Source organism: Rhamphochromis longiceps, linkage group LG8 (assembly GCF_057381845.1).
Source record: "Rhamphochromis longiceps isolate RC_006_pf linkage group LG8, R_longiceps_female_GT1.1, whole genome shotgun sequence".
Taxonomy (NCBI): Eukaryota; Metazoa; Chordata; class Actinopteri; order Cichliformes; family Cichlidae; genus Rhamphochromis; species Rhamphochromis longiceps.
Genome location: NC_140564.1, coordinates 3,658,059 through 3,683,944, shown reverse-complemented (window position 1 = coordinate 3,683,944; position 25,886 = coordinate 3,658,059). Strand labels below are relative to the sequence as shown.

The following is a 25,886-nucleotide window of genomic DNA, read 5'->3' as shown; positions in this document are numbered from 1 at the left end:
TATTTAGGAGAAAAACTTAATCACTCACCTTTAAACAGCTCTCTTTTAGGAGACACACTGCTGGCTAACGGTGTCATGTGATCAAACAGCGTAATTTAATTGGCTGAGAGCCACTCGACTCGATCTGGTGCTGATTGCTCTGGCTTGGGTCATTAAAGTTCATCACTTTTGCAGTTGAATTTTTGCAGGTGAATTTTTTTCAGGTGAATTTTTGCAGGTGAATTTTTGCAGGTGAATATTTTTGCAGGGAAATTTGGAGGATAAAAATTCAGTGTCATAAATTCAATGTCTAAAAATACTTGAATTCTGATGATACTATATTTCTTCCATAAGCACATGTTCAATAAAGCAGCATTATAAGGAAAGAATCACAAAGGAAACTGCTGGAAAGTGTCATGGCACTGGGTCACAGACCCAGTGTGTGTACTTTCTGGTGAAAGTTAGGTGAGCAACGCAAGTCAGGCTCTAACTGACAGCACAAGGTATCTGGCTTGACAATGAACAACAGGAAAGGGCAAAATTCAAACTGGGTGAACAGCAGTGTCCACCTGGATGGGATGGAAGTTGAGCCTTGGATTGATCTCAGATATTCCAAGTTCTTTTATTTTTCCACATCAAAAACAGTTGCTTGACCCCCCTGCACGCAGTGTTTCCACTCCTCCAATGTTTGCAAGCCACTCACAGTTCCCACATCATACTTTGTGCTAGATCAGCCTGATGCTGGAACAGCACTGCCCCAAACTAGATTGCAATTGTAAACATCATGCTGATGCTCATATTATTTCTTTAACATTTTATTACTTTACATTAATTCTGCAACACCTGCAAAATGCTGCCTGTCAGATTTGGCATACCAGCTGTACAAATGTATGCTGACTTGGATTTTCTGCTAAAAGACAGTCTGAATGGTGTTGAGGATGCAGAATCACAAAGTGAGAGGTTTATTGAGGCGAGATGATTTAATTTACAAGGATGTGTCTATGGCTGTATTTCTGTTGATTTTAAAAGATGGCAAGTTACAGTCAGAATCTACACATTAAAGCCCAGTATAGCCATGAGTATCTTCTAATGCAATTATCAGTGCCAGTCTTCAGCACAGGCAAGCTGGTTGGCTCTGTGTAATCTCTGGAAATGGTTTACACTCTCACTCACAGTTACAAGAAAACCAAACCTACAGTAAACAGCAATCATAGTGATATCATCTGATAGTTACAAAGAGTTCTGTCCCAGTAAATACATAAGAGAAGAAATGAAATATCCAGATGCATATGGGTGTTTTACAAAGACCGATCATGAGTTTTTCTTTGCAGGCTTACATTTTCCTGAAATGTTTTTTGTGAACCAAACATAATGCCATACAGTGTTTGCAGATCAGTATTCTCTCTTTCTTTTTCCTAAACCACAAAAAAAGAATGTTCACAAAAATAAAATTGAAGTTGTCAGATGAGAGAACTCTGAATGCTGGACTGTTTAAGGTCTTGATTTTGATATTATTTTTGACTCCAGTGTTTAATACTTTCAATAGCAGAGTCCATGACTTGAGTCAATACATTTAAAATACCAAAATTGGAGTTCATTAGAATGGGATGCAGAAGTTGGACTGATAAGGGTCACAAGTCATTGTCAAAAGGTCCTTAGTCAATGAGACTCCTGTAGACACAGGATTTTGTCTTATTCAGGTAACCTGGGGGGTTAACCCTATGTGTTCTGTGTTACAAAGGTGGTTGATTTCTTACTGGGGTACCTCACTATGGTAACCTAACCTTATCCGGAGCAGGTTAGGTTCCAGATTGGATAGCAACAAGTATGAAACTACTATTGACCAATCAAGTGTCCAAAAGACAGCAGCGCCATTCATAGAGCATGTACCTGTGGAACTCTGTGCACAGAGAACAGAAGGGTTTAAAATTTTAAACTAGTGTCTAAAAATAATATCTAAAATAGTGTCTGTTATTGGGCTGGGTTTTTTTGTATTTATTCTTTAATCGCTCTCAGACCATTAATCGTGACTGGGACTAGAGCCGAAAGAATAAAAACTAAAACTGCCCCATGCCAATTTGGAAATAAATGTTATTGGAATACTTGACTATAACCCATCAGATTCTCCTGTGTCTTAATGATAAAGTTGTGATATTGATAAGTGTAACTCACACAACTGGCATTGTTGCCAGTTTTCTTCCTGCCTTCAAACAGGCTAAACTTTATAAATAAAGTAACTCTTTTCAAGGCTTTCTGATCGAAACGTTTAAAGCACGCACACACATTCACACAGTGCTTTTAATACTAAATTGCCACCTACAAAGTTTCCAATTTCCTCACCACCATCCTGGCTCCCCTCCTGTGGAACACCCCCCTTTCATATTGAAAACTACTGACTTCATCCACTAGATTCAAAAACTTACACTGGATCATAGTGTTCTTTGGTGTGGTCTCATTTTCATCACTTACATACCTATAACCCAGGCAGTGGAGACTGTCTGAAGAAGACTACAGCAAGACAGCTCGTTACAAAACAGAACCAGCTTCACTGAAGGCCTGTTTGGATGAACTCTCCTTTCCAGTACCCTAGCATAGACCTTACCAGGAAGACTAAGGAGTGTGATCCCCCTGCAGTTGGAGCACACCTTCTGGTACCCCTTCTTAAAGATGGGAAGCACCTCTTCAGTTTGCCAATCCACAAGCACCGACCCAGCTCTCCATCTGATGTTGCAGAGGCATATCAACCAAGACAGCCCTACAACATCCAGAGCCTTTAATAACTCAGGGCACACCTTATGCTGCGTTATCTAACTTACCACACGGTGGTGATCAGTCCAGCTCAGTTCTGCTTTTCACCCGAGTGTCCAGAACATACGGCACATGATCAACCCTAGTTATCTCTTGAGAGATAACTACCACTAGGGTTTAAATACCTGGGACTCGGGAGTAAGGGTACTCCCATCGCTGCACGCCATTTGGGTCCCTGTAAAAGCATTTCATGAGCTCATTGCCAGCAATGAGTCAGATTCATTTCCGGTGGGTGTTAAACTCCACAGGGACTGCCCCTGTAGCCAGTTGGTGGAAGGCTTCCACTTTGGTGGCCTAAGAATTTTATTTCTGCTTTTTGCAGACATTGTTGTTCTTTTGGTTTCATCAGGTAGTGGCCTCGTTCGTACTGGAGTGTTTCACAGCTGTGTGATGCGATGGGAACTAGAATCGGCATCTCCAAAATCTGAGGCGATGGTTGTCAGTGAGAAAAGGGTGAACTTGTCACTGACCCTCTGCGGGTGAGTGACAAGTTGCTGCTCCAAGTGAAGGAGTTTAGGTAGTGAGGAGAGCAGACTGGTGCTGCAGCTGCAGTGATGCAGATGCTGTACTAGTCCATCGTGGTGAAAAGAGAGCTGAGCATAAACATGATGCTATGATTTAGCAATCAGTCTACTTCCCTATCCTTACCTATGGTCACAGATACGAGCGACAGAAATGAGCTTTCTCTGAAGGGTGGCTGGCCTCTCTCTTAGAGATAAGAGGGTAAGGACATGAAGAGGGGGTCAGAGTAGAGCTGCTGCTACTCCACATTGAAATGAGCCGGTTGAGTGGGTTCGGACATCTGATGAGCATGTCTCCTAGAGCTCTACTAAGTAAGGTTTTCCAGTCAGGATGTCCTCAGGCAGACCTAGGAGTTTACATCTCTCTGCTGGCCTAGGATTGCCTCAGTGTTATCCCGGATAAGATGGAGGAAGTGGCTGGCAAGAGGAACGTCTAGGCGTCTCCATTCAGGCTGCTGCCTCCGCGACCCAGCCCCAGAGAAGCAGAATGGATGGATATTTGAACAAAAAATTGTTCTATTGGTTCACAGTCATTATGGATTACTGCTTGGAGTATAAAAACAAGAACCCAATTTTTTAACTGAAAATTAGATAAAGTCTGCAACAACAGTACTTTCCATAGTAAATCCAATACCATCATGTCACTAGTGCTTAATTTCCATCACATCTTACTGGCCTCATTTGCTCTTAATAAAGGTCAGTGTCGTTAGGAATAATTGCTTATTGTTTTTAATTATTTTTCAAATACTTATTTAGGAAACTTGATGGTGTTAATGATTATGAGTGTATTACATTATCAGTTAAACCTGGGCTCCATAGACAAGGGATGCTGATGATTACTGTAAATATTTTGCACCTGATGGCCCTGAAGGAGCATCTTTTCATGATTCTGTTGAATCCAATAGTCATCTAAAGCAACAGGCAGACAGAGCAGGCAAATGTGACCAAACATAAAAATAACGATGAGAAAAAAAGTCCAGAGATCGCTTGTCTGCACATATTGTAGGTCATTCTCATTTATTCTGTCGCTTAATTCTCTTGTCGGTCATCTTCATACTTTTGTGGTTGATTCACTGCTGGTGTCCAAAGTCATGAAAACAAGCGTGCCAAGCCCACTATGTCAAATTTTCATGCCAAGCTTGGCTTTCTGTAGAAAGACAGAGAGAGAGATTAACTGAGTATTATTCATCCATCCAGTTCCATAGGAAACACTTTGCAGGGTTCCTGTGTTACTGCATTGACAAAAAATAAATAAATACAGAAATACAAATAAATAAAAAAATTTATAATATACAACTTTACAGCAAAAAGCTTAATATAAGCCAAAATCATTTGGGTCTTAAAACTAAATTTGAAAAGGAGTCCCTCAGACAGACTTATGCAGATTCAATGATGTGGAGTAAAGATAGGAAGAGCTGCCAGTTTTTCCCAGTGGATACTCCCAGCACAAAGACAAAAATCCTTATGAGATGTATTTAGTGTATTAATGAAGAAAAAAAAATGTTATACATTTTAAAACTTTAGTTTGTTAGCTAAAGAGAACAAACTTTTGATTAAAGAGAATAAAGAAGAGCTTAACGTCAACGTACAATTCCCGATGATTGTTTAGGTTTGACACTGTAGGATGCCTTCTCTTTGGCCTGTCGGAAACTCTCTTCTGCTGCTTTTAACCTGCAAAACATACAATGTTAATGCAGTTACACAGTGCATATTCAACAGCTAAGTTTAATGACACGATGCAAGACAGAAAGCTGAAGAGAATGGATAAAGAAACAACTGTACCTCTCTTTGAGAATGGTTTTGTTCTCCTTCTTCCACTGGTCCTTGAAGTCAGAGGAGAACTCATGCCAAATGGAGAAGAACATGTTAGGTGAAACCTCTTTCTCTCCTGCTTTGGCCTTCACTGAGAAAAACACTGTAAGTTCCAGGAACCTGAAAATACACCAGTTGTCACCTTAATATATATCTGACACAAAATTTGTTCTGTGTGAGTGGTTTCAGGACTGTTTTACTAATAAACTTTGTTCATGTTTCTATGAGTTTATCAGAATTGCTTTATAATGTAGCTAGTAATTCCATTTTTGTTATCAATGCCAGTAATAAGAAAGAAGAACAATAACAAAAGCAATCCAGTGCGGAGATGCATTAATTGAAATGTAACAGCATTTTATGTTCAAAATGTAATGGATATTAATCTGATGTTTAAATTTTTCACAGAGTTGAAACCACTAACGTCAGTGACTATGAGAGAGGCTGAAAAAAAGAAATGCAGTGTTCATGCTCTGATACTTTTTTCTTTATATACTATACTGACGTCTACTATACGTCATCATGCTAAGCATTGAAAAGCATTCATTACAAGTGAGATATTTCAGTTGACGGTTATAGCCTGTAACTCATGAAAATAAAGAATACAGCATTTCAAATATAAAAAAAGAAATGTCCAACTTCTTGCTACTGGTAGCATGAGGCACCCGTAGCAAGAATACCTGGACCCTACAGACGCTGCACAGGTAGTTTAATTCATCCACGATGGCATATTATTAAGTGCCATTCCGGAAGATTTGCCATGCATTACTTACTCAAAATTTAACTCTACTGGTTTATTATCATAGTCTCCTGCATTTTTGAGTTTCTGCCAGAGTGAAGTGTCTTCATGGTGGCCAAAAGACTTTTCCCGTTTTTGACAGTTATCACTAACTCTCCTGCACTCTGATTACAATGCTTCCTGGAGGAAGCATCACTGTTGGTGCAGGCGACACAGCGGTACGCTGGTGAGGCTGAAGGCCTGTCTGGTGCACCTTTCTATGGCATCTTAAAAACAAAAAGTAAGGCGCTATCTCCATCAGTGTCTCCATTCTCCAGCTCTGAACTGAGCTTATTTGAGCTGGGTCACTCTCACCTTGTGTTATGTGCTGAGATCTGTTGACCACATAAATGTAATAAGGACTTTTTAAATGACTTTTCTAAATTATTGGTTGAAGTCATGCCTAAATATAATCAAGTCTTTAATATTGGTGATTTTAATGTACATATTTGCTGTCCTGACAAACCAATGGTTAAAGGACTTTTTAAGCCTAATTGGCCCTTAATTTTATACAGTTGGTGTCTGGACTAACACATGGTTTGTCTGTTTCAGACTTAACCATCTGTGATAAAGTGTTTTCAGATCATAAGCCTGTCTTATTTGACATTGCCTTGCCCTGTTAAACCTGTTAAACCTCACACCCCTGCGTGGCACTGTCATATTATTGAACTGCGCATTTCTCTGCTTATTTCAATCTGAAATCTGGGATTCCCGAGTCTGTGTCTTCAGATACAGAGACGCTCTGCTCCTAGTTTCATTCACCCTGCCAAATTGTATTAGATACTGTGGCTCCATTAAAAACCAGGCACCCTGAAACCAAATCTGAGCCCTGGATAATTGACACAACTTGCGCTGTCAGATGTGAATCCCGAAAAGCTGAAAGACAGCTGAAAAAGGGCACACTGCAGGTGTTGTTCAAATATTAAAGAATTGTTGGCTTAGTTTGGTTCAGAAAATGTTACTGGTTGGGCTACCTGTACTCAGGAGCTGTTCCTAAACCTTTTAAGCATGCAACAGTGAAACCACTGATCAAAAAACCTGGCCTGGACAGTTGGATACTGAATTATTTAACTTTAGGCCTATTAGTAATATTTCCTTTTCTTTCAGAAATTCTGTTTACAGTCAATTGAAGGTGTTTTTTAATTAAAACAATGTATTTTTTAATCTGGTCTCTAGCACAGAATCTGCACTGCTGAGGGTATTTAATGACATACTCCTGGCTATAGATTCAGGAAACTATATGATGCTAGTTCTCCTAGACCAGGGGTCGGCAACCTTTCTGATGGCGAGTGCCATTTAAAATTTCCTCAGAAGTCAGTGTGCCATATGATTGCATTAGCAATAAATTTAATAACGCTCTATATGAACAGTTACACAATATATAGAACAACTTTCTAGAATTATATTTGTTTGCAGATGTTGGCAGCTATCAGCGTTATCAGCTATTTTGTTATGTTATGGATAAAAAGACACTTTTTCTCCATAACAAGAACTCATAACAGCAAATGAACTGTACAACGGAAAATACAAATGCTATTTATGGTCTCCTCACAACAATAATAAGAAAAATAAACTGGGCCAATATGGCATGTTTGTTAATACAGAGACACACATGTTAATGTGATCTTTGGTCTCCCACTCAGAGACACAGGTCTGCGAGTGTCCAGCATTCAGAGGCTACCTGAGGACACTCATGTGAGAGGAAATCTGCTCACACAGATATGTAGAGCCAAATACTGTCAATAAGGCCTCTGCAATGTTCTGAAGACAGTTAAACTTGTCAGGTAGTGATGTCCAGCAGGTGAACATGCAGCTCCATGAACACTCAGAGCTGTGGATTCCAGCTGCTTCGATGTTGCATTAACTGGCATTAACTCAGCCAGTTAATGTGAGACAAATCTAGCTGCTCATTAAAGATTTCTGGTTTGATCAGAAAATAAAACATTGGTCCATACACCTGAAAGTCCCAAAGACGCCTTGTGTCTCGAGTCTACGGATGTATCCGTGTATTTCCGTGGTGCTGATGCTGAGCTGAGTGGACAGCTTCTGAAGCTTTTGAAGTGTCGGAATGTGGAAAGCTAACAACGTCCCTCTCACCAGTAGGCTAAGTTATTTTTAGCCAATTACAAGTTGAATCTGGTAGTTGGGGTTGTTAGCTAAGATACTGTCATTAAGAAGAGGAACAACCAATGTGTGTAATGTGAGCTGATTTGCAATGTGCACCGCTGGCGCGGCCATTTATTTTTTGATGCACCTTCTCAGATTATTTCACTGCGTGTCGTGCCCAGGGCTGGACTGGGACACAAAAAACCAGCCCGGGCATTTTCACTAAAGACCGGCCCACCAGGTATTAAAGCCATAAAGCCTTTGAATGAAAACAAATGCTGTTGTGACAGTGTTGTTGGTATATGTATGATTTCTATACATTTTATGTCAGATAAAAACTTTGGTTGTAAGCTTCAGATAATTATTTAATAACAGCCAGACATTTTAAATGAGAATAAGAAAGTATTTCTTTGTGCCCCTCTTTCCCTGCCCCACCTGGCCCCCCTGGCAAAACTTTGCTAGACCCGCCCCTGCACAGTTACCAGCCGTCAGCTACATAGAAAAGGATCCTGGTGTTATTTGTCTCTCAGAAACAGTTCATAACTTCCCTCCAACTTATTCATGTCACCTAAAAGGTAAACCTGTTTCTAGTGATGTGACGTTCTGTATCGAGGCTGCGAAGCTTGTGTTGAGAAATTGAGGGGGCGTTTCCGCGATGCGCGTATCGAGGCTTGCTTCATTTATGGGAGGAGCTGAAAATGATGACGCTTTGCACTGGGGTGAACCAATTGGATGAAAAGCTTCAGTGCTTCATGAAGCTTCATCTGCCCATCACTACCTGTTTCTCCATCACCTGTTCAGCTCTGATAATTCAGTAACCAAACCGACATCATGACCAGCAGCTTTACAGCTGTGGCTCCAGCAAACATCAGCTGATACTAGAAACTAATATTAAATAAATTCTAACAACAGCTGATCAAGCTTAAACATGCTGCTGTTGTTTAGCGCGACATCTGGCGCAAAGTGGGCGATAAACAAACAAGAGAGAAAAGCCGATCAGCTGACCTTTGATCAGTTTCATGATTAAAGTAGCAACAGGAGAGGGAGAGAATGAGAGGAGAAGAGGCCGCTGTGCAGCAGAATAACTCCACCTTTGTGTCTTTTTCCATCCTAGCTGAAGTCCGGGACAAACTGCGTCCCTTCTCAGCTCAACACAAAACGCGTAATAATTTCTCTGAATGCGGGACGATTCTGTCTTTTTACAGGACGGTAGGCAACTCTACTAACTAACCTTATGAATAAAATAACGTTCACTATCAGTAACACCGTAGCACCCACCCAGCTGTATAGAAACTGCTAGCAATAACATATAACATGCTAGCTAGTACGCAGCACGAGTTATTGTAACTGACTGTAAAAAGTCAGCACAACAAAAATAAACTCCACCTAAACTTGGTTTATATCTGACCCAGATAGACTGCAGGTCAGAACTTCTTACCTGAAGTTCAGTTCACCTGACAGTCAGACCGACGGCTGCCTCGGGTCTCTGCTCCTCCTGCCTCCCCTCTCCCTGATCCACCTGCCAGCCAGCATCTGGCCAATCCACCACCTTTCGTTGTTTAAACCGTTACAAAAAAAAAGAAAGAAAATTATCGGGCCACCAAGCAAATGCCCGGTATGCCCGATGGCTAGTCCAGCTATGGTCGTGCCATCAGTTAACCCTGCCTAGGGTTGCCGACCCCTGTCCTAGACTTATTTTAATATCTCATTTAGAGCACTGTGAGGGCATTTGTGGCACTGCTCTGGAATGGTTCAGATCCTACACGTATCAGAAAACTTTATAGGTTGGGCTACATGATTTCAGATCTTCCTCTGCTCCTTTTCCTTCCATGGAGCTTGATACTTGCGCCTCTAGTATCTTATTTGTATCTGCTGCCCCTTGGTTTTATTTTTAGAAAGCACAAAATTGTTTTCCATGGTTATGGAGATGTTATACAGGTTTACGTACCCCTAACACAAAACCATGCCTACTCAATGAAAACTTTAGTTTTAGCCTTGAGGGGTTAAAAGTGTGGATGGCTCTAAACTTCCTAAATTTTAATAAAAATAAGACAGAAGTTGTTGTGTCAGGTCCAGAAAAGCCCGTCAGCGTCTCTTCTTCCTCAGAAGACTTAGAGACTTCCATCTGCCACTGAAGGCGCTCAAGAACTTTTACTCCTGCACCATCGAGAGCGTCCTGACGGCAAACATCTGCACCTGGTTTAGGAACAGCACCAAGCAGGACAGACGAGATCTGCAAAGGGTGGTGCGCTCAGCAGAACGCATCATTCAATCAGAGCTCTCTGACCTGCTGTCCATCTACACCAAGCGGTGCAAGTCCAAAGCTAGGAAGATTATGATGGACCTCTCCCATCCCAACAATGGACTCTTCTCACTGTTGAGGTCTGGGAAGCGCTTCCGCTCCCTTAAAGCCAAAACAGAGAGAATGAGGAGGAGCTTCTTCCCCCAGGCTAGTCGGGCCCTGAACCAGGTGTAGGACTGGACTCTCCCACACACGTCACTATAAGACTGGACTCTCACACACATCACCACACGCACCACCACACATTTCCTATGATTTATAATCCTTATAATCTCTTTCTGCTATTTGCACATTTTTTACTGTAAATTTCTAAGTTAATTTGTAAATTTTGTAGTAAACTGTAAATTGTAAATACTGTAAAACCTTTTTCTGTCATTTAATGGTCGGGCATTGTACAGCTACAAGCATTTCACCCCCATGTCATACTGTGTATGGTTGTGTGTGTGTGACAAATAAAATTTGAATTTGAATTTGGTGTCACTGGTGGGTCTTTTCCTGTAGACACAGGCTGCTAGCACAGTATGTAAAGCTTACTGTTACAAACTTGGGTTTTAGGATGGACAGTGATTTTAGATTGAGCAGTCAGATCAGTGCAGGGTTAGCTTCTTTTAGCTGAGACAGCTGGCTAAAACAAAACAAAACAAAAAACATGCTGTTAAAAGATCTCTTTGAAACACTCCCCTTCCCAATCACTGAGATCAGCTGACCAACTGCTCTTAGATGTGTGAAGGACATAGTGGTGGTTCAGAGACAATGCTGTTGCTGTAGTGGCTCCCAAATTGGGGAATTCATTGCTGTTTCACATTAGACAGGCCTCTCTAAGACCCACCTCTTCTGCTTGTCATTGGACGCAGTGTGAGATTTGTTGATTTTATTTATTTATTAAATTAAATTATTTTTTTGACTGTTTTTATTCATTTTAATTAGATCTTGCATTTGTCACTGCTCTTATTTTGTGTTGTAATTTTAATTCTAGTCATTATTTTATATGTACTTATTTTATTTATTTCAATTTTATTTTTTATTGCTATGTTCCACACAATGGTCACTGGTTGCTGTTTTTAAAGTGCTTTATAAATAAAGTTGACTTGGCTTGGCAGGTCAACCGCTGGCACCAGGTGATGTTAGCACATGAGAGCGGTTGCCCCCCTGAGCACACATGACAGATGTGAAAGGGTTTGAAGAGACCATGGAGAACATTATGCTTCCTGTGACATCATTCAGCTGACCGGTTTGGTGGTGGGTCAGTGATAGTCTGGGGAGGCATATTTATGGACAGACGCACAGACCTCTACAGGCCAGGCAGTGGCTTGCACCTGTCTTGGAGCTTTCTTCTCATTAGGAACACGCCCCAACATTGTGAGGCATGCATACAAGCACGTGAGGGGGCATACATCTTGCTGCATCATTTTTTCACTTTTATTTTCAGGATGTCTTTGAATTCCACGTGGAGGCCACATGAAGTTTGTAGGGATCTACTCTGCAGAAAGTTGGCAGAGCTATGAGTCTATGTGTCTCAGCATCTGCTGATCCTGCTCTGTGATTTTACATGGCCTGTCACTTTGTTGCTGAATTGTTATTCCCAGTCCCTTTACTATGTTACAATACCACTAACATCTGCTACTGAAATATTTAATAGTGAGGATATTTCATGAGTGGACCTGTTGACAGGTGGCATTTTATCACTGTACCATTATGGATTTCACAGTTCCTGAGAGCAAGCCATTCTTGATTTTATGTACCTGTGGCCATGGAAGCTGATTGGGACACCTGAATTAAATGATTTCGATGAATGAGTGAATACTTTTGGCAATACAGTGTATATAGTGTTTATGCTATTTGAATAATAAACTTCTGGCACTCAAAATGAAATATTAAAATAATTACTGATGAATCATAATCAAAATTTAAAAAGGCCTGAAATATATGACACTTCATGTCTAATGAATAAAGATTATGAAAGGAACTGTAGGGTAGGGTAAGGAGGAGAAGGCAAAGGGAAAGGGATGGCCTACAAATTCTATCCAAGTTTTCAATTTGTAGGCTTTCTCAGGTGATTTGACATATTTTACTCCTAACCAATAGCTTTTCCTATATGTAAACAGTGAGTACAAAGTGCCAAATGCAGTAATTAAAAAAGGATTCAAACCAGGTTATCTTTGTTTACAAACCTATAACTTGTGTCATTAATGCCTCTTTAGGATAGAAATGCACACTTTATATGTGAAATGTAGTCTAAAAAACATTGCTGACTTGCGTCTGTTACACAGCGGTGGGGATAACTGGTTGGTACAAACCAGTCAAAATGTAATGGTATTGGAGTTCTGTGCAATGTTTTAATGTTTTTCTGAAATTAGATGATATATGTTAAAGAGACAGTACTGTCACAAATATAACAAATAAAGAAGGTCGCTCTTACAGTTTATGAGTGCTGCTGAGTTGAGAATCCAGCATCTCCAGTTCACTTTTAGCTAAGAAAGGAGGAACAATACATGAAGTCAATATGTGTGTAAATCATGAGACAGTGATTGGATTTGCTATCATGAATGTCCATTTATTACAGTAGAAAATTATATGCTCTGTCCTCAAGTGTACTCATACTATAGACACTTTCAATTTCAATTCAATTCAGTTTTATTTATATAGCACCAAATCACAACAACGGTTGCCTAAAGGTGCTTTATATTTTAAGTTAAAGACTCTACTTGGTGAAGTGGGATGGATAAACTCCCTTTTAACAGGAAGACACCTCCAGCTGAACCAGGCTCAGGTAGGGGCAGCCATCTGCCTCAACCAGTTGGGGTGATGGGAGCAAGACAGGATAAAAGACACACTGCGTAACAGAGCCAAAGATTGATAACAACAACTAATGATTAAGTGCAGAGTGGTGTGTAACCACACAGTGAATGAAAAACTAGTCAGTGCATTGTGGGATGCCCCCATCAGCCTAAGCCTAAGGGTCACCTTAGGCTTAGGCTGATGCTTTAATCTTAAAGGGTCGTTTAAAATTAAAGCATTAATTGATGGTAGGACTTCTTTCTCCAAAAACACAAGAAATCATACTTATAGCACAAGAAAATTACTGAAAACACATTAGAAAGGGTGATTTGAGGCATCTTATCCCACTCACTAGATACACTCACCATGCAGTTTGTTAGGTACATCTGTTCAGTTGCTCATTCGTGCAAACAAATCAGTGAATCACATGGTATATAGACACAATCAAGATTACCTTTTTAAGTTAAAAAGTTAAAAAACAGGAAATTAAGGCAACAAATCACATGAACTCACCAAAGTTGGACAATAGTTGATTGGAAAAATGCTGCCTGGTCTGATAAGTCAATTTTCATTTCAATTTTATTCATGTACAATAACAATCAGTTCCATCTATCCATCTTCTTCTGCTTATCTGGGGCCACTTTGCAGAAGCAGCATCCTAAGCAAAGAAGCCCAGACCTCCCTCTCCCCAGTCACCTCCTCTAAATTGTCCGGGGGAACACCAAGGCCTTCTCATGCCTGCCGAGAGATATAATCCCTTCAGCGTGTCCTGGGTCTGCCCCAGGGCCTCCTCCTGGTGGTACACGTCTGGAAAACCTTACCCAAGAGGTGCCCAGGAGGCATCCTTGTCAAATGCCCGAACCACCCTACCACCCGCCTAATTACATTTGGCCCGCGAAGCCATACAAAATTACCATTAGAGCTGGCCTGCCAGTATTATACAGTGCATGTACTGCTAATACTACAATTCCCAGAATGCTCTGTTGGTGTTTTGGCACGTCAGTCATGACAGGACCCATTAGCACCCTCTCCTCTGTTAACCATAGTCATAGCAACCATGCAAATACTGCCATGCTACCTATCCCAAAATGGCAAAAAGAAAGGCAGAAAACAGGAGCTTTCTGGACAGGTGGGAGAATATGATGAAAATTTGATAAATGATAAAATGATAAAATTTAATTCAGAAGGCTGCAAATACAAATTTAATTAAGAAATTAATTCCACTGATGTGTTATTTAATTGGAATTTTGATTTTGCATGTGTGCAATATTAAATTATATATACGTTTATATAAGTTATATATATTGTTTAGTATTAAGCTTTGCTTGTTCCATATTCAGTTTTTCAGCAAAACTTGTTTGAGTCCATAAGAAAAGATTCCTTGTTATATTTGGAGGAAGAGTTTTTTTTCAATGAATATTAATGTTAGCCTGCGACTTTGATCCAGTTTTGAATTTTGGCCCACTGTGTATTTAAGTTTGACACCCCTGCTTTAAAGGAAGCCCATTTCTGCCGCTTGTATCCATGATTTCATTCTTTTGGTCACTACCCACAGCTCGTGACCGTAGGTGAGGGTAGGGGCATAAATCGACTGGTGAATCAATAGCTTCACTTTTACACTCAGCTCTCTCTTCACCATGATGGACCAGTACAGTGTCCACATCACTGCAGCACCAAATCCACCAATCCGTCTAAGAAATTTAAGCTCCTCCACTTGGGACAGGAACTTGTCCCTCACCCAGAGTGGGCGCTCCACCCTTTTCCAGCTGAGGACCATGACCTCAGATTTGGAGGGGTTGATTCTCATTCCAACTGCTTCACACTCAGCTACGAACGGTTCCAGTGCGAGCTGGAGGCCATCACCCAATGAAGCCAACAGAACCACATCATCTGCAAAAAGCAGAGAAGACATTCTGAGTGAAAGCCTTCCTCCACTTGGCTACACCTAGAAATTCTGTCCATGAAAATTACAAACAGAATCAGTGACAAAGGGCAGCCCTGCTGGAGTCCATCACCCACTGGAAACGAGTCAGAATTATTTCCAGCTATGCAGAGCAAGCTTCTGCAATGGTTGTATAATGATTGAACGCCTTGTAGCAATGGGCCAGACAACCCATACCTCCCACAGGAACCACCTCCCACAGCACACGGTCGAATGCCTTCTCCAAAGTACACAAAAAAACAAACTCCCATGCACCGTCAAGTATTCTCGAGAGGATAAAGAGCTGATCCAGTGTTGCATAACCAAGACGAAAACTACATTGTACCTCTTGTATCCGAGGTTCCACCAACAGACAGACTCTTCTTCCTGGCATAGACTTTCCCAGGGAGGCTGAGGAGTGTGATGCCCCACTCCCTCTGGTCCATCTTCTTAAAGATGGGCACCACCACAAGGGAGGTTACCACAACAACAGGCACCAACCACCTTTGGCTTTGGCAATGGAGATGCTGAACATGGTCCATTTGGACCATGTTCTGAGGGAGACTGTCCCCAGTCTCCCTCCCACGGACTCCTAGAAGGCTGGGTACTCTAAACCGTTGTTTAGCGCATAAGCGCAGATGACAGTCAGGACCCCTTCCCCGACCCTCGCACAGGGAACAAACCCTCTCGTCCACCGGAAGAAACCCCAAAGTACAGGCAGCAAGCCGAGGGGATACTTGCTTTACGTGTGCTTATGCTTTATGTTGTACTGTAAAGACACTACAATACCATACTTTCAGACTGTACTACCATCCAATATAGCACCTGCTTGACAGGAACACAATATTTACACCACGGATGTGCAACCTGCAAATCTACAGCAACTGCATGGTGATATCATGTCAATAAGTGTATGTATGCATGTATGCATCTATGTATGTATGTGTGTATGTATGTATGTATGTATGGGGGTTACATAATTTACCTTGTTTGAGGAAATCATCCATCTTTTCTTTGAAAGGTTCCAAGTTCTCCTCATCTGAAATCTTACACACTTTTTCTACTTCTGATATGCATGCTGAGAAAATGAAAACAGTCAACCATTGAATGAACCATTTCAGCTTTATCAATATATTTCATGCACGCATGGAAGTATGAATCATGTTAAACCACTATAATGCCCCCAAATGGTTTTAGTTTGATTTTTAAATGGACTCAAAAACTTGCAAATCATCATTTTCACCTTTGAATGATGAGAGGTAGTCAGGTAATGGGTATTGGTCAGTTTCCAGGAAATGAATGCTTATACAGTAAATGTATGTCCTTTAATCTGATTGAAATGCAGCTACATGTGTTACCTCTCAGATCCTTCCTGAGTCGTGCCAGATCTTTCTGAAAATCTTCAAATTTCAGCTGCGAAGCCTGAAACAGGTCATGAGGCTCAGGGAGAGGATACACACATGTCTCCCTGCCAGCATCCTGGAAATGGACAAACCAATTAGGGCACAATACAATTGTTCAAATGAATCATAGATATCCTACTGTTGGAATAACCATCCCCAGCATGCTAGATGTTAGCAATGCAATGATAGATAGATAGATAGATAGATAGATAGATAGATAGATAGATAGATAGATAGATAGAGAGAGAGAGAGAGAGAGAGAGAGAGAGAGAGAGAGAGAGAGAGAGAAATTCCCCTGCGGGCAATCTATCCTTCAAGCTTGCCAGGACGCCAGGTCAAGGGGGAGATATCATCACCCCCACCTGAGATTGGGTACCAAGCCCCAAGTGCAATAGAAGAAGGATCATTGAGTGCAAGAGGAACTGACCTGAGAGATAGGATCATGGTAAAGCTTGAAACCTGGATCCTCCGTAGCTGGCTACCAAGACTGCCACCATTCCCGGGACTAGCAAGCTGATCTACACCACGGCAGCAGTGATCAGTGAGATGCTTGGCTACAAACTGAACAGCCACAAAGAGTAGTACCCTCCATAGAGAAGGAGACTAGAGGCCAAGATTAAGGTAGCATGCAGGGAGGCTAGCCAACTATCAGAGCTGCAAAAAGGTGCAACAAAGAAGGTGCCTAAGAAGTACAGCAAGCTGTCCATACCTGAGGTCTTGGAAACTGCCAAGCAAAGACTCACAGCCTTGGCCAGCCGCTTCAAGAGGAACACCAGAGAGATCAAAGGCAGGAGAATAAACCAGCTGTTCTCCACAGAACCAGCTATCAGTGGCAGGGGAACAATATGAGAACAGCACCACCAAGGCTGGAGACAGAACAATACTGGAAGAGCATATGGGAGAAGGACGCAACCCATAAGGGCAATGCTCAGTGGCTAGTGGATCTAAGAGCAGACCACAGCAACCTCCCTGAACAGGGTCCGGTAACAATCACATTGGCAGACATCCAAGAAAGGGTCTGCAGTATGAAGAGTTGGACATTACCAGGCCCCGACATGATTCACGCCTACTGGCTGAAGAAGCTGACTGCACTCCATGAGCGTCTGGCAGCACAAATGAACCAGCTGCTAGTTGACGAGAGACACCCGGAATGGCTAACCCAAGGTCGGACAATCCCGATCCTCAAGTACCCCCAGAAGGGGCCGGTCCCATCCAACTACCAGCCAATAACCAGCCTCAACACCAAGTGGAAGCTTCTGTCAGGCATCATAGCGGCTAAGATGAACAGGCACATGGCTCAATACATGAGTGGGGCACAGAAAGGGATGGGCAAGAATACCAGAGGCGCACAACACCAGCTACTGGTAGACCAAGCAGTCAGCCGAGACTGCAGGACCAGACTGACCAACCTGTGCACTACCTGGATTGATTACAAGAAGGCCTATGACTCAATGCCCCACACATGGATCCTGGAACGCCTAGACCTATACAAGATCAACAGGACCCTAAGAGCCTTCATCAGGAACTCAATGGGGATGTGGGGGACAACACTAGAGGCCAACTTCAAGCCCATAGCACAAGTCACCATCAAGTGAGGGATCTGCCAAGGAGATTCTCTGTCCCCACTGCAGTTCTGCATAGGCCCGAACCCCTCAGTGAGATCATTGACAAGGCTGGCTACGGATATCGATGACAGAATGGAGCAGTTGTAAGCCCCTCCTGTACATGGATAACATCAAACTGTATGCCAAGAGTGAATGAGACATTGATTCCTTGATCCACACCACCAAGATATACAGCAATGACATCAGAATGTCGTTCGGACAAGAAAAGTGTGGTCGGATGATAAAAAAAGAGAGGGAAGGTGGTCAGAACTGAGGGGATCAAACTCCCCGACGGCAACACTGCAGACATAGAGGACAGCTAAAAGTACCTGGCGATCCCACAGGCAAATAGGAACCATGAAGAGGCTGCTAGGACAGCTGCAACCACCACCTGCAGAGGGTCAGGCAAGTCCTGAGGAGTCAGCTGAATGGTAAGAACAAGATCCGGGCCATCAACACCTACACCCTGCCCGTGATCAGGTACCCTGCTGGGGTAATAAGCTGGTCAAAGGAGGAGATAGAAGCCACTGACATCAAGACGAGGAAGCTCCTGACTATGCATGGAGGGTTTCACCCCAAGTCCAGCAGCCTGAGGCTGTACACTAAGCGGAAGGAAGGAGGCTGAGGATTGGTGAGTGTCAGCACCACGGTCCAGGATGAGACAAGGAACATCCAAGAATACATCAGGAAGATGGCCCCAACTGACCGAGTGCTCAGTGAATACCTCAAGCAGCAGAAACCCAAGAAAGAGGAGGAAGAGGAGGGACCATCAATGAAGGACAGCCCTCTGGACAGTATTTACTACCGGCAGAAAGAGGAAGTGGCTGACATCCAGAAATCCTACCAGTGGCTGGACAAAGCTGGACTGAAAGACAGCACAGAGGCACTAATCATGACAGCACAGAAACAAGCTCTGAGCACATAGAGGCTGGGGTCTATCACACCAGGCAAGACCCCAGGTGCAGACTGTGTAAAGATGCCCCTGAGACAATTCAGAACATAACTGCAGGGTGTAAGATGCTAGCTAGCAGGGCATACATGGAACACCATAACCAAGTGGCCAGGAAAGTATACAGAAACGTGTGCCGAATATGGCCTGGAAGTCCTGAGGTCAAAATGACCGAGCTAAGATTCTTTGGGACTTCCAGATACAGACGGACAAAATTGTAGGTGGCTAACCAACCGGACATAATGGTGGTAGACAAACAGAAGAAGTCGGCCGTAGTGATAGATGTAGCGGTTCCCAATGACAGCAACATCAGGAAGAAGGAACATGAGAAGCCTGAGAAATACCAAGGGCTCAGAGAAGAGCAAGAGAAAATATGGAGGGTGAAGGCAACAGTGGTCCCAGTGGTAATTGGAGCACTAGGTGCGGTGACTCCCAAGCTAGGCAAGTTGCTCCAGCAGATCCCAGGGACAACATTGGAGATCTCTCTCCAGAAAAGCGCAGTCCTGGGAACAGCTAAGATACTGCGCAGGAACCTCAAGCTCCCAGGCATCTGGTGGAGGACCGAGCTTGAAGGATAGACCACCCGCAGGGGCGAGAGGGAAATTATTTTTTCTTATATGGTCAATTAAGTATGATTCTGAGATCATAGCTCCTAAAATTTTTGCATTAAACAATTACATGTATCAGAGAGTGAAATGACTTTGCTTTTCTGCAACAAATGACACACCAGAAATGTAAATCACTGTCATCACTAGGGATGGGTACTGATATCCGGTGCCATTATGGCGGTAGTAACTAGAAAAGCAGCGCGCATCTCAGTGCTTTATTTCGGTGCTTTTTTTCCCCCCTGAGATGTCATACACTTTGGATTGTAGCCAATCATTTTACCTTTCCAAGGATAATAGACGGGCCCAGGTACGTATGTTCTTTTAGAGCAGAGCTACAGATTAAAAATGCCCAAGGCGAAGCGGTCAAAGGTTTGGCTGTACTTCACAGCAAAAGATGCAAACTCAGCAGCCTGCAACAAGTGCTTTTAAGGTGATAATGTGCAAAGGAGGTAATACCTCGAATCTGATGAAACACCTGGCAACGCATAGCGTTTTTTTAAAAGCCGAAAAATGCACCTTATTTGATAGCTTGCTGAAAAACCTCACACCCAGCACATCTACTGCGGGTGTGATGCCTGTTATCGGACCCGGAGTTAGCAACATCCCCCAATACCCGAAGGGGAGAGTCCTGGCCCCTAGCCCTGCCAGTGTAGCAGAAATGATGATAGATGATGATGGCAGCAGCAGCATAACTACACCATCGTAGTTACATGCGGCTGTCTTCTTGTTTGATGGCAGATACTCCCTTCACCTTGACCAAAAAGGCTAAAATGACCAAATAAAGAGTGGACGAAATTCATAGGGCAGTGACAAAATTTATAGTCAGAGATCTCCATCCAAAAAGAGACTGCTAAAAATAAAAACATAAGAGGTTTTTGGACAAAGTTTGTGCTCTCCATTCTTTAAGCACCAGTTTTAGCACCGTTTAAGCACCGGCAGCGTTTCAAAAGTACCGGTTTGGCACCGGTATCAGATTAAACCTAAACGATACCCATCCCTACTCATCACAGGCACAAATGTCATAGTAATTTGGGGCTTTTTAAAACTATTTCAATAGAACTGTATATACTGAAGCATACTGTGGTACTGAAGGTTTTCAAATGACTCAATGAATTTATCAAAGCTCTAAGAAGCAGAACTGTAGATTTAAGTTAGTTAGGTCTCTTGGAGGTTTGTTTAAACAACTGCAGAGTCCAAGATTATCAAACAGTCATATGTAAGTTATATGAATGTCACTATCCGGTCGTTAAGTCTGACGTTACTAGCCGTGTCTGGGCCTAAACTCTGCTGCAGGTCCATATATCAAACGATCACTATGGCAGTAGTAAGAGTTGAAAAACTGTCTAAAGTCTTTCATCTTTAATAAAATGATCAGCGTTCTGCTCTACCAGGTGTAACAATTGAGTTTAACATCCAGGCATCCATGAAAACTGAATTTATGACATTTAACGGAGTTAGAAGTTAGCAGGAAGTTAGTTCGCTAGCTTCTATCTAAATACAATATAGCATGTCCTGACTGCGGGGTTTTGGAAACAAATTCAAACGTACAGCTCTGTTATCACTTGCAACATAAATGAAGACAGAAAACTAAACAGCAGTGACGTTTGTAGGGTTACTGAAGTTTGGCTAGCTGGTATATAAAGATGTGCTACGTGACCGCTAGCGACACAGCTATGTTAGCATAATATAAACAAGCTAACTTTTTTCCACTCGATAAAAGTTAACGTGAGTGTTCTCGGTGGTCAGGAACAAATGTAATCGCATGGCAGGATGCTGTAAAAGGACCAAACTTCAGCCAGGAGAACAACTGAGATAATCCATCCACAATACGAGGTTAGTCATTCATATACAGCTGCATGGGCTGGGCTGTAGTTACGTCCTAAGGTTTTAAAAACTGAACTTAAATAAATGATTAGCGGTAATAAAAGCCGAGGGAGGTCAACAGTGATCACTGACTGTTTTAGGAGCTTTTTCGAGATTAAGTAGAAGAAAATACAAAACATTAAACATGTTAACAACACAAAAGCCATATTAAACGCAGACTACTTTAGGCCCGGAAGTAGGATTCGTCACGTCATCAACTTAACGACCGGATTTTGCCAAGGACTGGAATAAGACTCAAACTATCACCCTCAGGAAATTAGTTAGGATGTTCAGAAAATGTTTGTCAGCTACCAACTACCAAACTGCTGTAACACCAGCATCTGCAGTATGTGAATCTTATATTGCATCTGTGTGAGCTAACCACGCCTTATGTTCTAGGCGTGGGTCCTTATCCTTTTCTGAATTAGAGCTTTTGTAACTTGTAATTGGGCACTCCTTTTGTTGTTATCTGTTATAGTTCAGATAACTATGAGTTGTACTCATGCTTCTGACAGTGCCAAGTTGGCTTTTTCACTGGAGTTATTATGCAATTGTGTGCTGAGATGGGCGCAGGCTGTTTTAAAGACCTATACTAAGCTCTCTTATAATGAATTCATTATCAAATTTAGGGTAGTGTTCTGCCTCCAGTTGGCCAAGGTAAGCACATTATAGCAGCTGATTTTTGTTCCAATTTGTCCCAATTGTTTTTGGATACTGGCAGAGGAGATACATTGGGAGGACAAGGTTGTGATAATAACTTTTGTTCTTGGTGTGTGTGATGATCTGAAATGAGAACTGGCCTAAAAGGGTTATATCACAATGTGGTTGAAGTTTTCAGAAAGGATTTGGCTCCTTTTTTTTTCTTTCCATCACCCATATGACTATGCCACAGATCTGCTCCCAGTCCCAGTACTCCCAGTTCTCACTAGTCACCTTTACATCTTGACTAAAACTGAATGCAAGGAATGGAGAAACACATCACTGACTCCCTAGCGCCTGGTATCATTCGACCATCCTCATCTCCCCTTGATGCAGGGTTCTCCTTTATTGGGAAGAATAACAAGACCCACTAAACACTGGACATCAGATAGATGTGCAGATGATGTCGATATTGGGTCCGTCTGTCCATGATCAATTCTGAACATCTATACAATGTTCAAACTAGTTCCACAATTTCAACATCCAACCATAACCCAGCTCTGACGTCACTATGACGCTCAACATTTCCACTTTAGACCGGGTCCTTTTTTTGGATGTCATGTGGATATCTATGACAGATGCAGGTAATTTACATGATTAATAAATGTAACTTATCAACATTGTTGTTATTAACATGATACATATATATATATATATATATATATATATATATATATATATATATATATATATATATATATATATATATATGTGTGTGTGTGTGTGTGTGTGTGTGTAAAGATGCCCCAGAGACAATCCAGCACATAACAGCAGGGTGCAAGATGCTAGCAGGCAAGGCATACATGGAACGCCATAACCAAGTGGCCGGCATAGTGTACAGGAACATCTGTGCCGAGTATAACCTGGAAGTCCCGAGGTCAAAATGGGAGATGCCCCCAAGGGTGGTGGAGAATGACCGAGCTAAGATCCTGTGGGACTTCCAGATACAGACGGACAAAATGGTGGTGGCTAACCAACCGGACATAGTGGTGGTAGACAAACAGAAGAAGACGGCCGTAGTGATCGATGTAGCGGTTCCGAATGACAGCAATATCAGGAAGAAGGAACACGAGAAGCTGGAGAAATACCAAGGGCTCAGAGAAGAGCTCGAGAGGATGTGGAGGGTGAAGGTAACGGTGGTCCCCGTGGTAATCGGAGCACTAGGTGCGGTGACTCCCAAGCTAGGCGAGTGGCTCCAGCAGATCCCGGGAACAACATTGGAGATCTCTGTCCAGAAGAGCGCAGTCCTGGGAACAGCTAAGATACTGCGCAGGACCCTCAAGCTCCCAGGCCTCTGGTAGAGGACCCGAGCTTGAAGGATAAACCGCCCGCAGGGGCGTGCTGGGTGTTTATATATATATATATATATATATATATATATATATATATATATATATATATATATATATATATGCAATGCTTTTTTCTGAATACTATTGGCGTCTTTAGTGCAAACAAAAACACTGACACCTCTTTACTGTTGGTAGAAAAATATACCATGGCAACCAATAATATGTGAACACGTGACATTTGGTTATTTAGAAAGAGAAGAAAGTTTTAGAAGTGACAGTGACGAGAGAGTGAGCGAGCGAGAACGCAAGCGATATCGCCCTCCTTCCAGTGGGACATGCCACTGGCCCAACCTTCCTTGTCAGATGCACGAACCACCTCAGCTGGCTCCATTCAATGTGGCTAAGTGGATGGCTGAGCTTCTCACCTTAAGTCTAAAGGAGAGGCTAGCAAGCCTTTGGAGCAAGGTAATTTCCACCACTTGTACTCACGATCTTGTTCTTTTGCTCACTATCCAGTGCTCATGACTATAGGTGAGCGTAGGGATATAGGTGGACTGGTACATCAGAGCTCAGCTCTCTTTTCACCATGATGGACCAGCACAGCATCCACATCACTGCAGCTGCAGCCCCAGTCCGTCTGTCAATCTCACGCTTCCCTCCCCCTTCACTCATGAGCAAGACCCCGAGATACTTAAACTCCTTCTCTTGGGGCAACAACTCATCCCTGACCTCCAAAATTTTCCAGCTGAGGACCATGACTCCGCTTCACACTTGGCTGCGAACCATTCCAGTGTTAGCTGGAGACCACCACCTGACGAAGCCAACAGAACCACATCATCTGCAAAAAGTGGAGATGAGATTCTGAGACCACCAACATTTAAGCTCTCCGCCACTTGATCACACCTAGAAATCCTGTCCATAAAAATAATGAACAGAATCTGTGACAGAGGGCAGCCCTTATGTCCAATACCCACTGGGAATGACTTCTGTAGCAACTGGTCAGACACCCCATACACTTGAAGCACTACTGACAAAATACTCAGAGGGACAGTGTCTGATACCTGCTCCAAGTCCACAAAACATCTAGACTGCTTGGGCAAACTCCCAGTGATTCCTGAAATATTCTCATGAGGGTTTAGAGCTGGTCCAGTGTTCTGCGACTGGGACAACACCTGCATTGTTCTTCCTGCATCTGAGGTTCAACTAACAGATGGACTCTCCCCCCCCCAGCACCCTGGCATAGACTTTCCCAGGGAAGCTGAGAGGTGTGAGCCCCTTATAGTTAGAGCACACTCTCCAGTCCCCCTTCTTAAAGATGGGAACCACCACCCTGGTTTGCCAATCCCGATGTACTGCTGGTGATCTCTATGAACCATTGTAGAGGCGGGTCAACCAGGACAACCCTACAAAACCCAAAGCTTTTAGGAACCTCATCCACCACAGAGGCCCTGCTACCAAGGAGTTGTTTAACTGAAGCCAAATAAATTAAGGTGCCACTTACAGACATTACATCCCAGTCACACTGATAAACCACTTGAGTTTTTTCAGCGAAAATGTTCTGAATATTGCCGACAATCATCTTTGTGAAAGCTCCTTCAGTAAACCAGCGAGCAAGGTTAGCATCAAACAAGGTGGCATACCAAATAGCTCAGTGCAAAAACCCTCACACCATAGCAGAGGAGTCTGCCTGCAGCATTAGACATGGTTTCTGGCATGCTGGATGACACGAGTGCTGCAAAAATAAAACTATCTCTCTGTCCAGTGACACTGTCACCAGACGCATAAATGACATTGGTAACGACCTTAAAAAACAGCTGGTAGATAAACTCAAAGACAAACATTTTGCCTTACAGTTTGATGAAGCAACAAAGACTGTTTGTTTATTGCTTATGTACGTTGTGACATGACAAAGTTCCTGTGTGAGGATCTACTTTTTTGTAAACATGTCAGAGACAGAGACACATCTGCAAAGCTATTCAAAATGCTGGCCTGCTTCCTGACTGAGAACGGGCTAAAGTGGGAGAACTGCATTGGTATTTGTAGTGATGGTGCACAGACCATGGCAGGGATGAGAAAAGGGCTTCGGGCGCTCATCAAGAAGGTTTCGCCTAATGCTGAATGGACACATTGTGTTATACACAGAGAAGCACTGGCATCAAGGCGCCTTTCCTATTTTTTCTAAGTAAGGTTATGACTGATATTGTAGGTGTAGTCAATTTTATAAAGACCAGACCACTAAAAACAAGAGTATTCTCTGCTGTCTCAAGTCAAGTCAAATCAAGTGCCTTTATTGTCATTCCAACCATGTGCAATGGTACAGTACACAGTAAAACGAGACCATGGTGCTACCTATGACATGTAACAGACAATCAACACAGGACTACACATGCAATGTGCAAAAAACCCCAAAAAGACAGTGCAAAACCAGACAGAACAGAACAATAAGACACAACCGCGCAAAATAAC

At 42.5% G+C, this 25,886-nt stretch overlaps 1 protein-coding gene across 4 annotated transcripts in view; it reads right to left on the bottom strand.

The window, feature by feature from the left end:
- The window catches only part of LOC146662912 (formin-2-like), a 74,736-nt gene that overhangs the window by 3,125 nt on the left and 45,725 nt on the right, over positions 1–25,886 (bottom strand). For 3 of the 4 annotated variants that reach the window (XM_085415485.1, XM_085415484.1, XM_085415486.1), the window contains exons 14-19: positions 16,361–16,481; positions 15,988–16,080; positions 12,723–12,774; positions 5,091–5,240; positions 4,898–4,979; positions 29–4,455 (exon numbers count right to left, since the gene is read on the bottom strand). In XM_085415485.1, the coding sequence (XP_085271611.1) occupies positions 4,429–4,455; positions 4,898–4,979; positions 5,091–5,240; positions 12,723–12,774; positions 15,988–16,080; positions 16,361–16,481 (525 nt within the window). In that variant the 3' untranslated portion in view covers positions 29–4,428. Of the gene's footprint in view, positions 1–28; positions 4,456–4,897; positions 4,980–5,090; positions 5,241–12,722; positions 12,775–15,987; positions 16,081–16,360; positions 16,482–25,886 lie in introns of those variants that run through there. The other variant, XM_085415487.1, reaches the window with a different exon arrangement.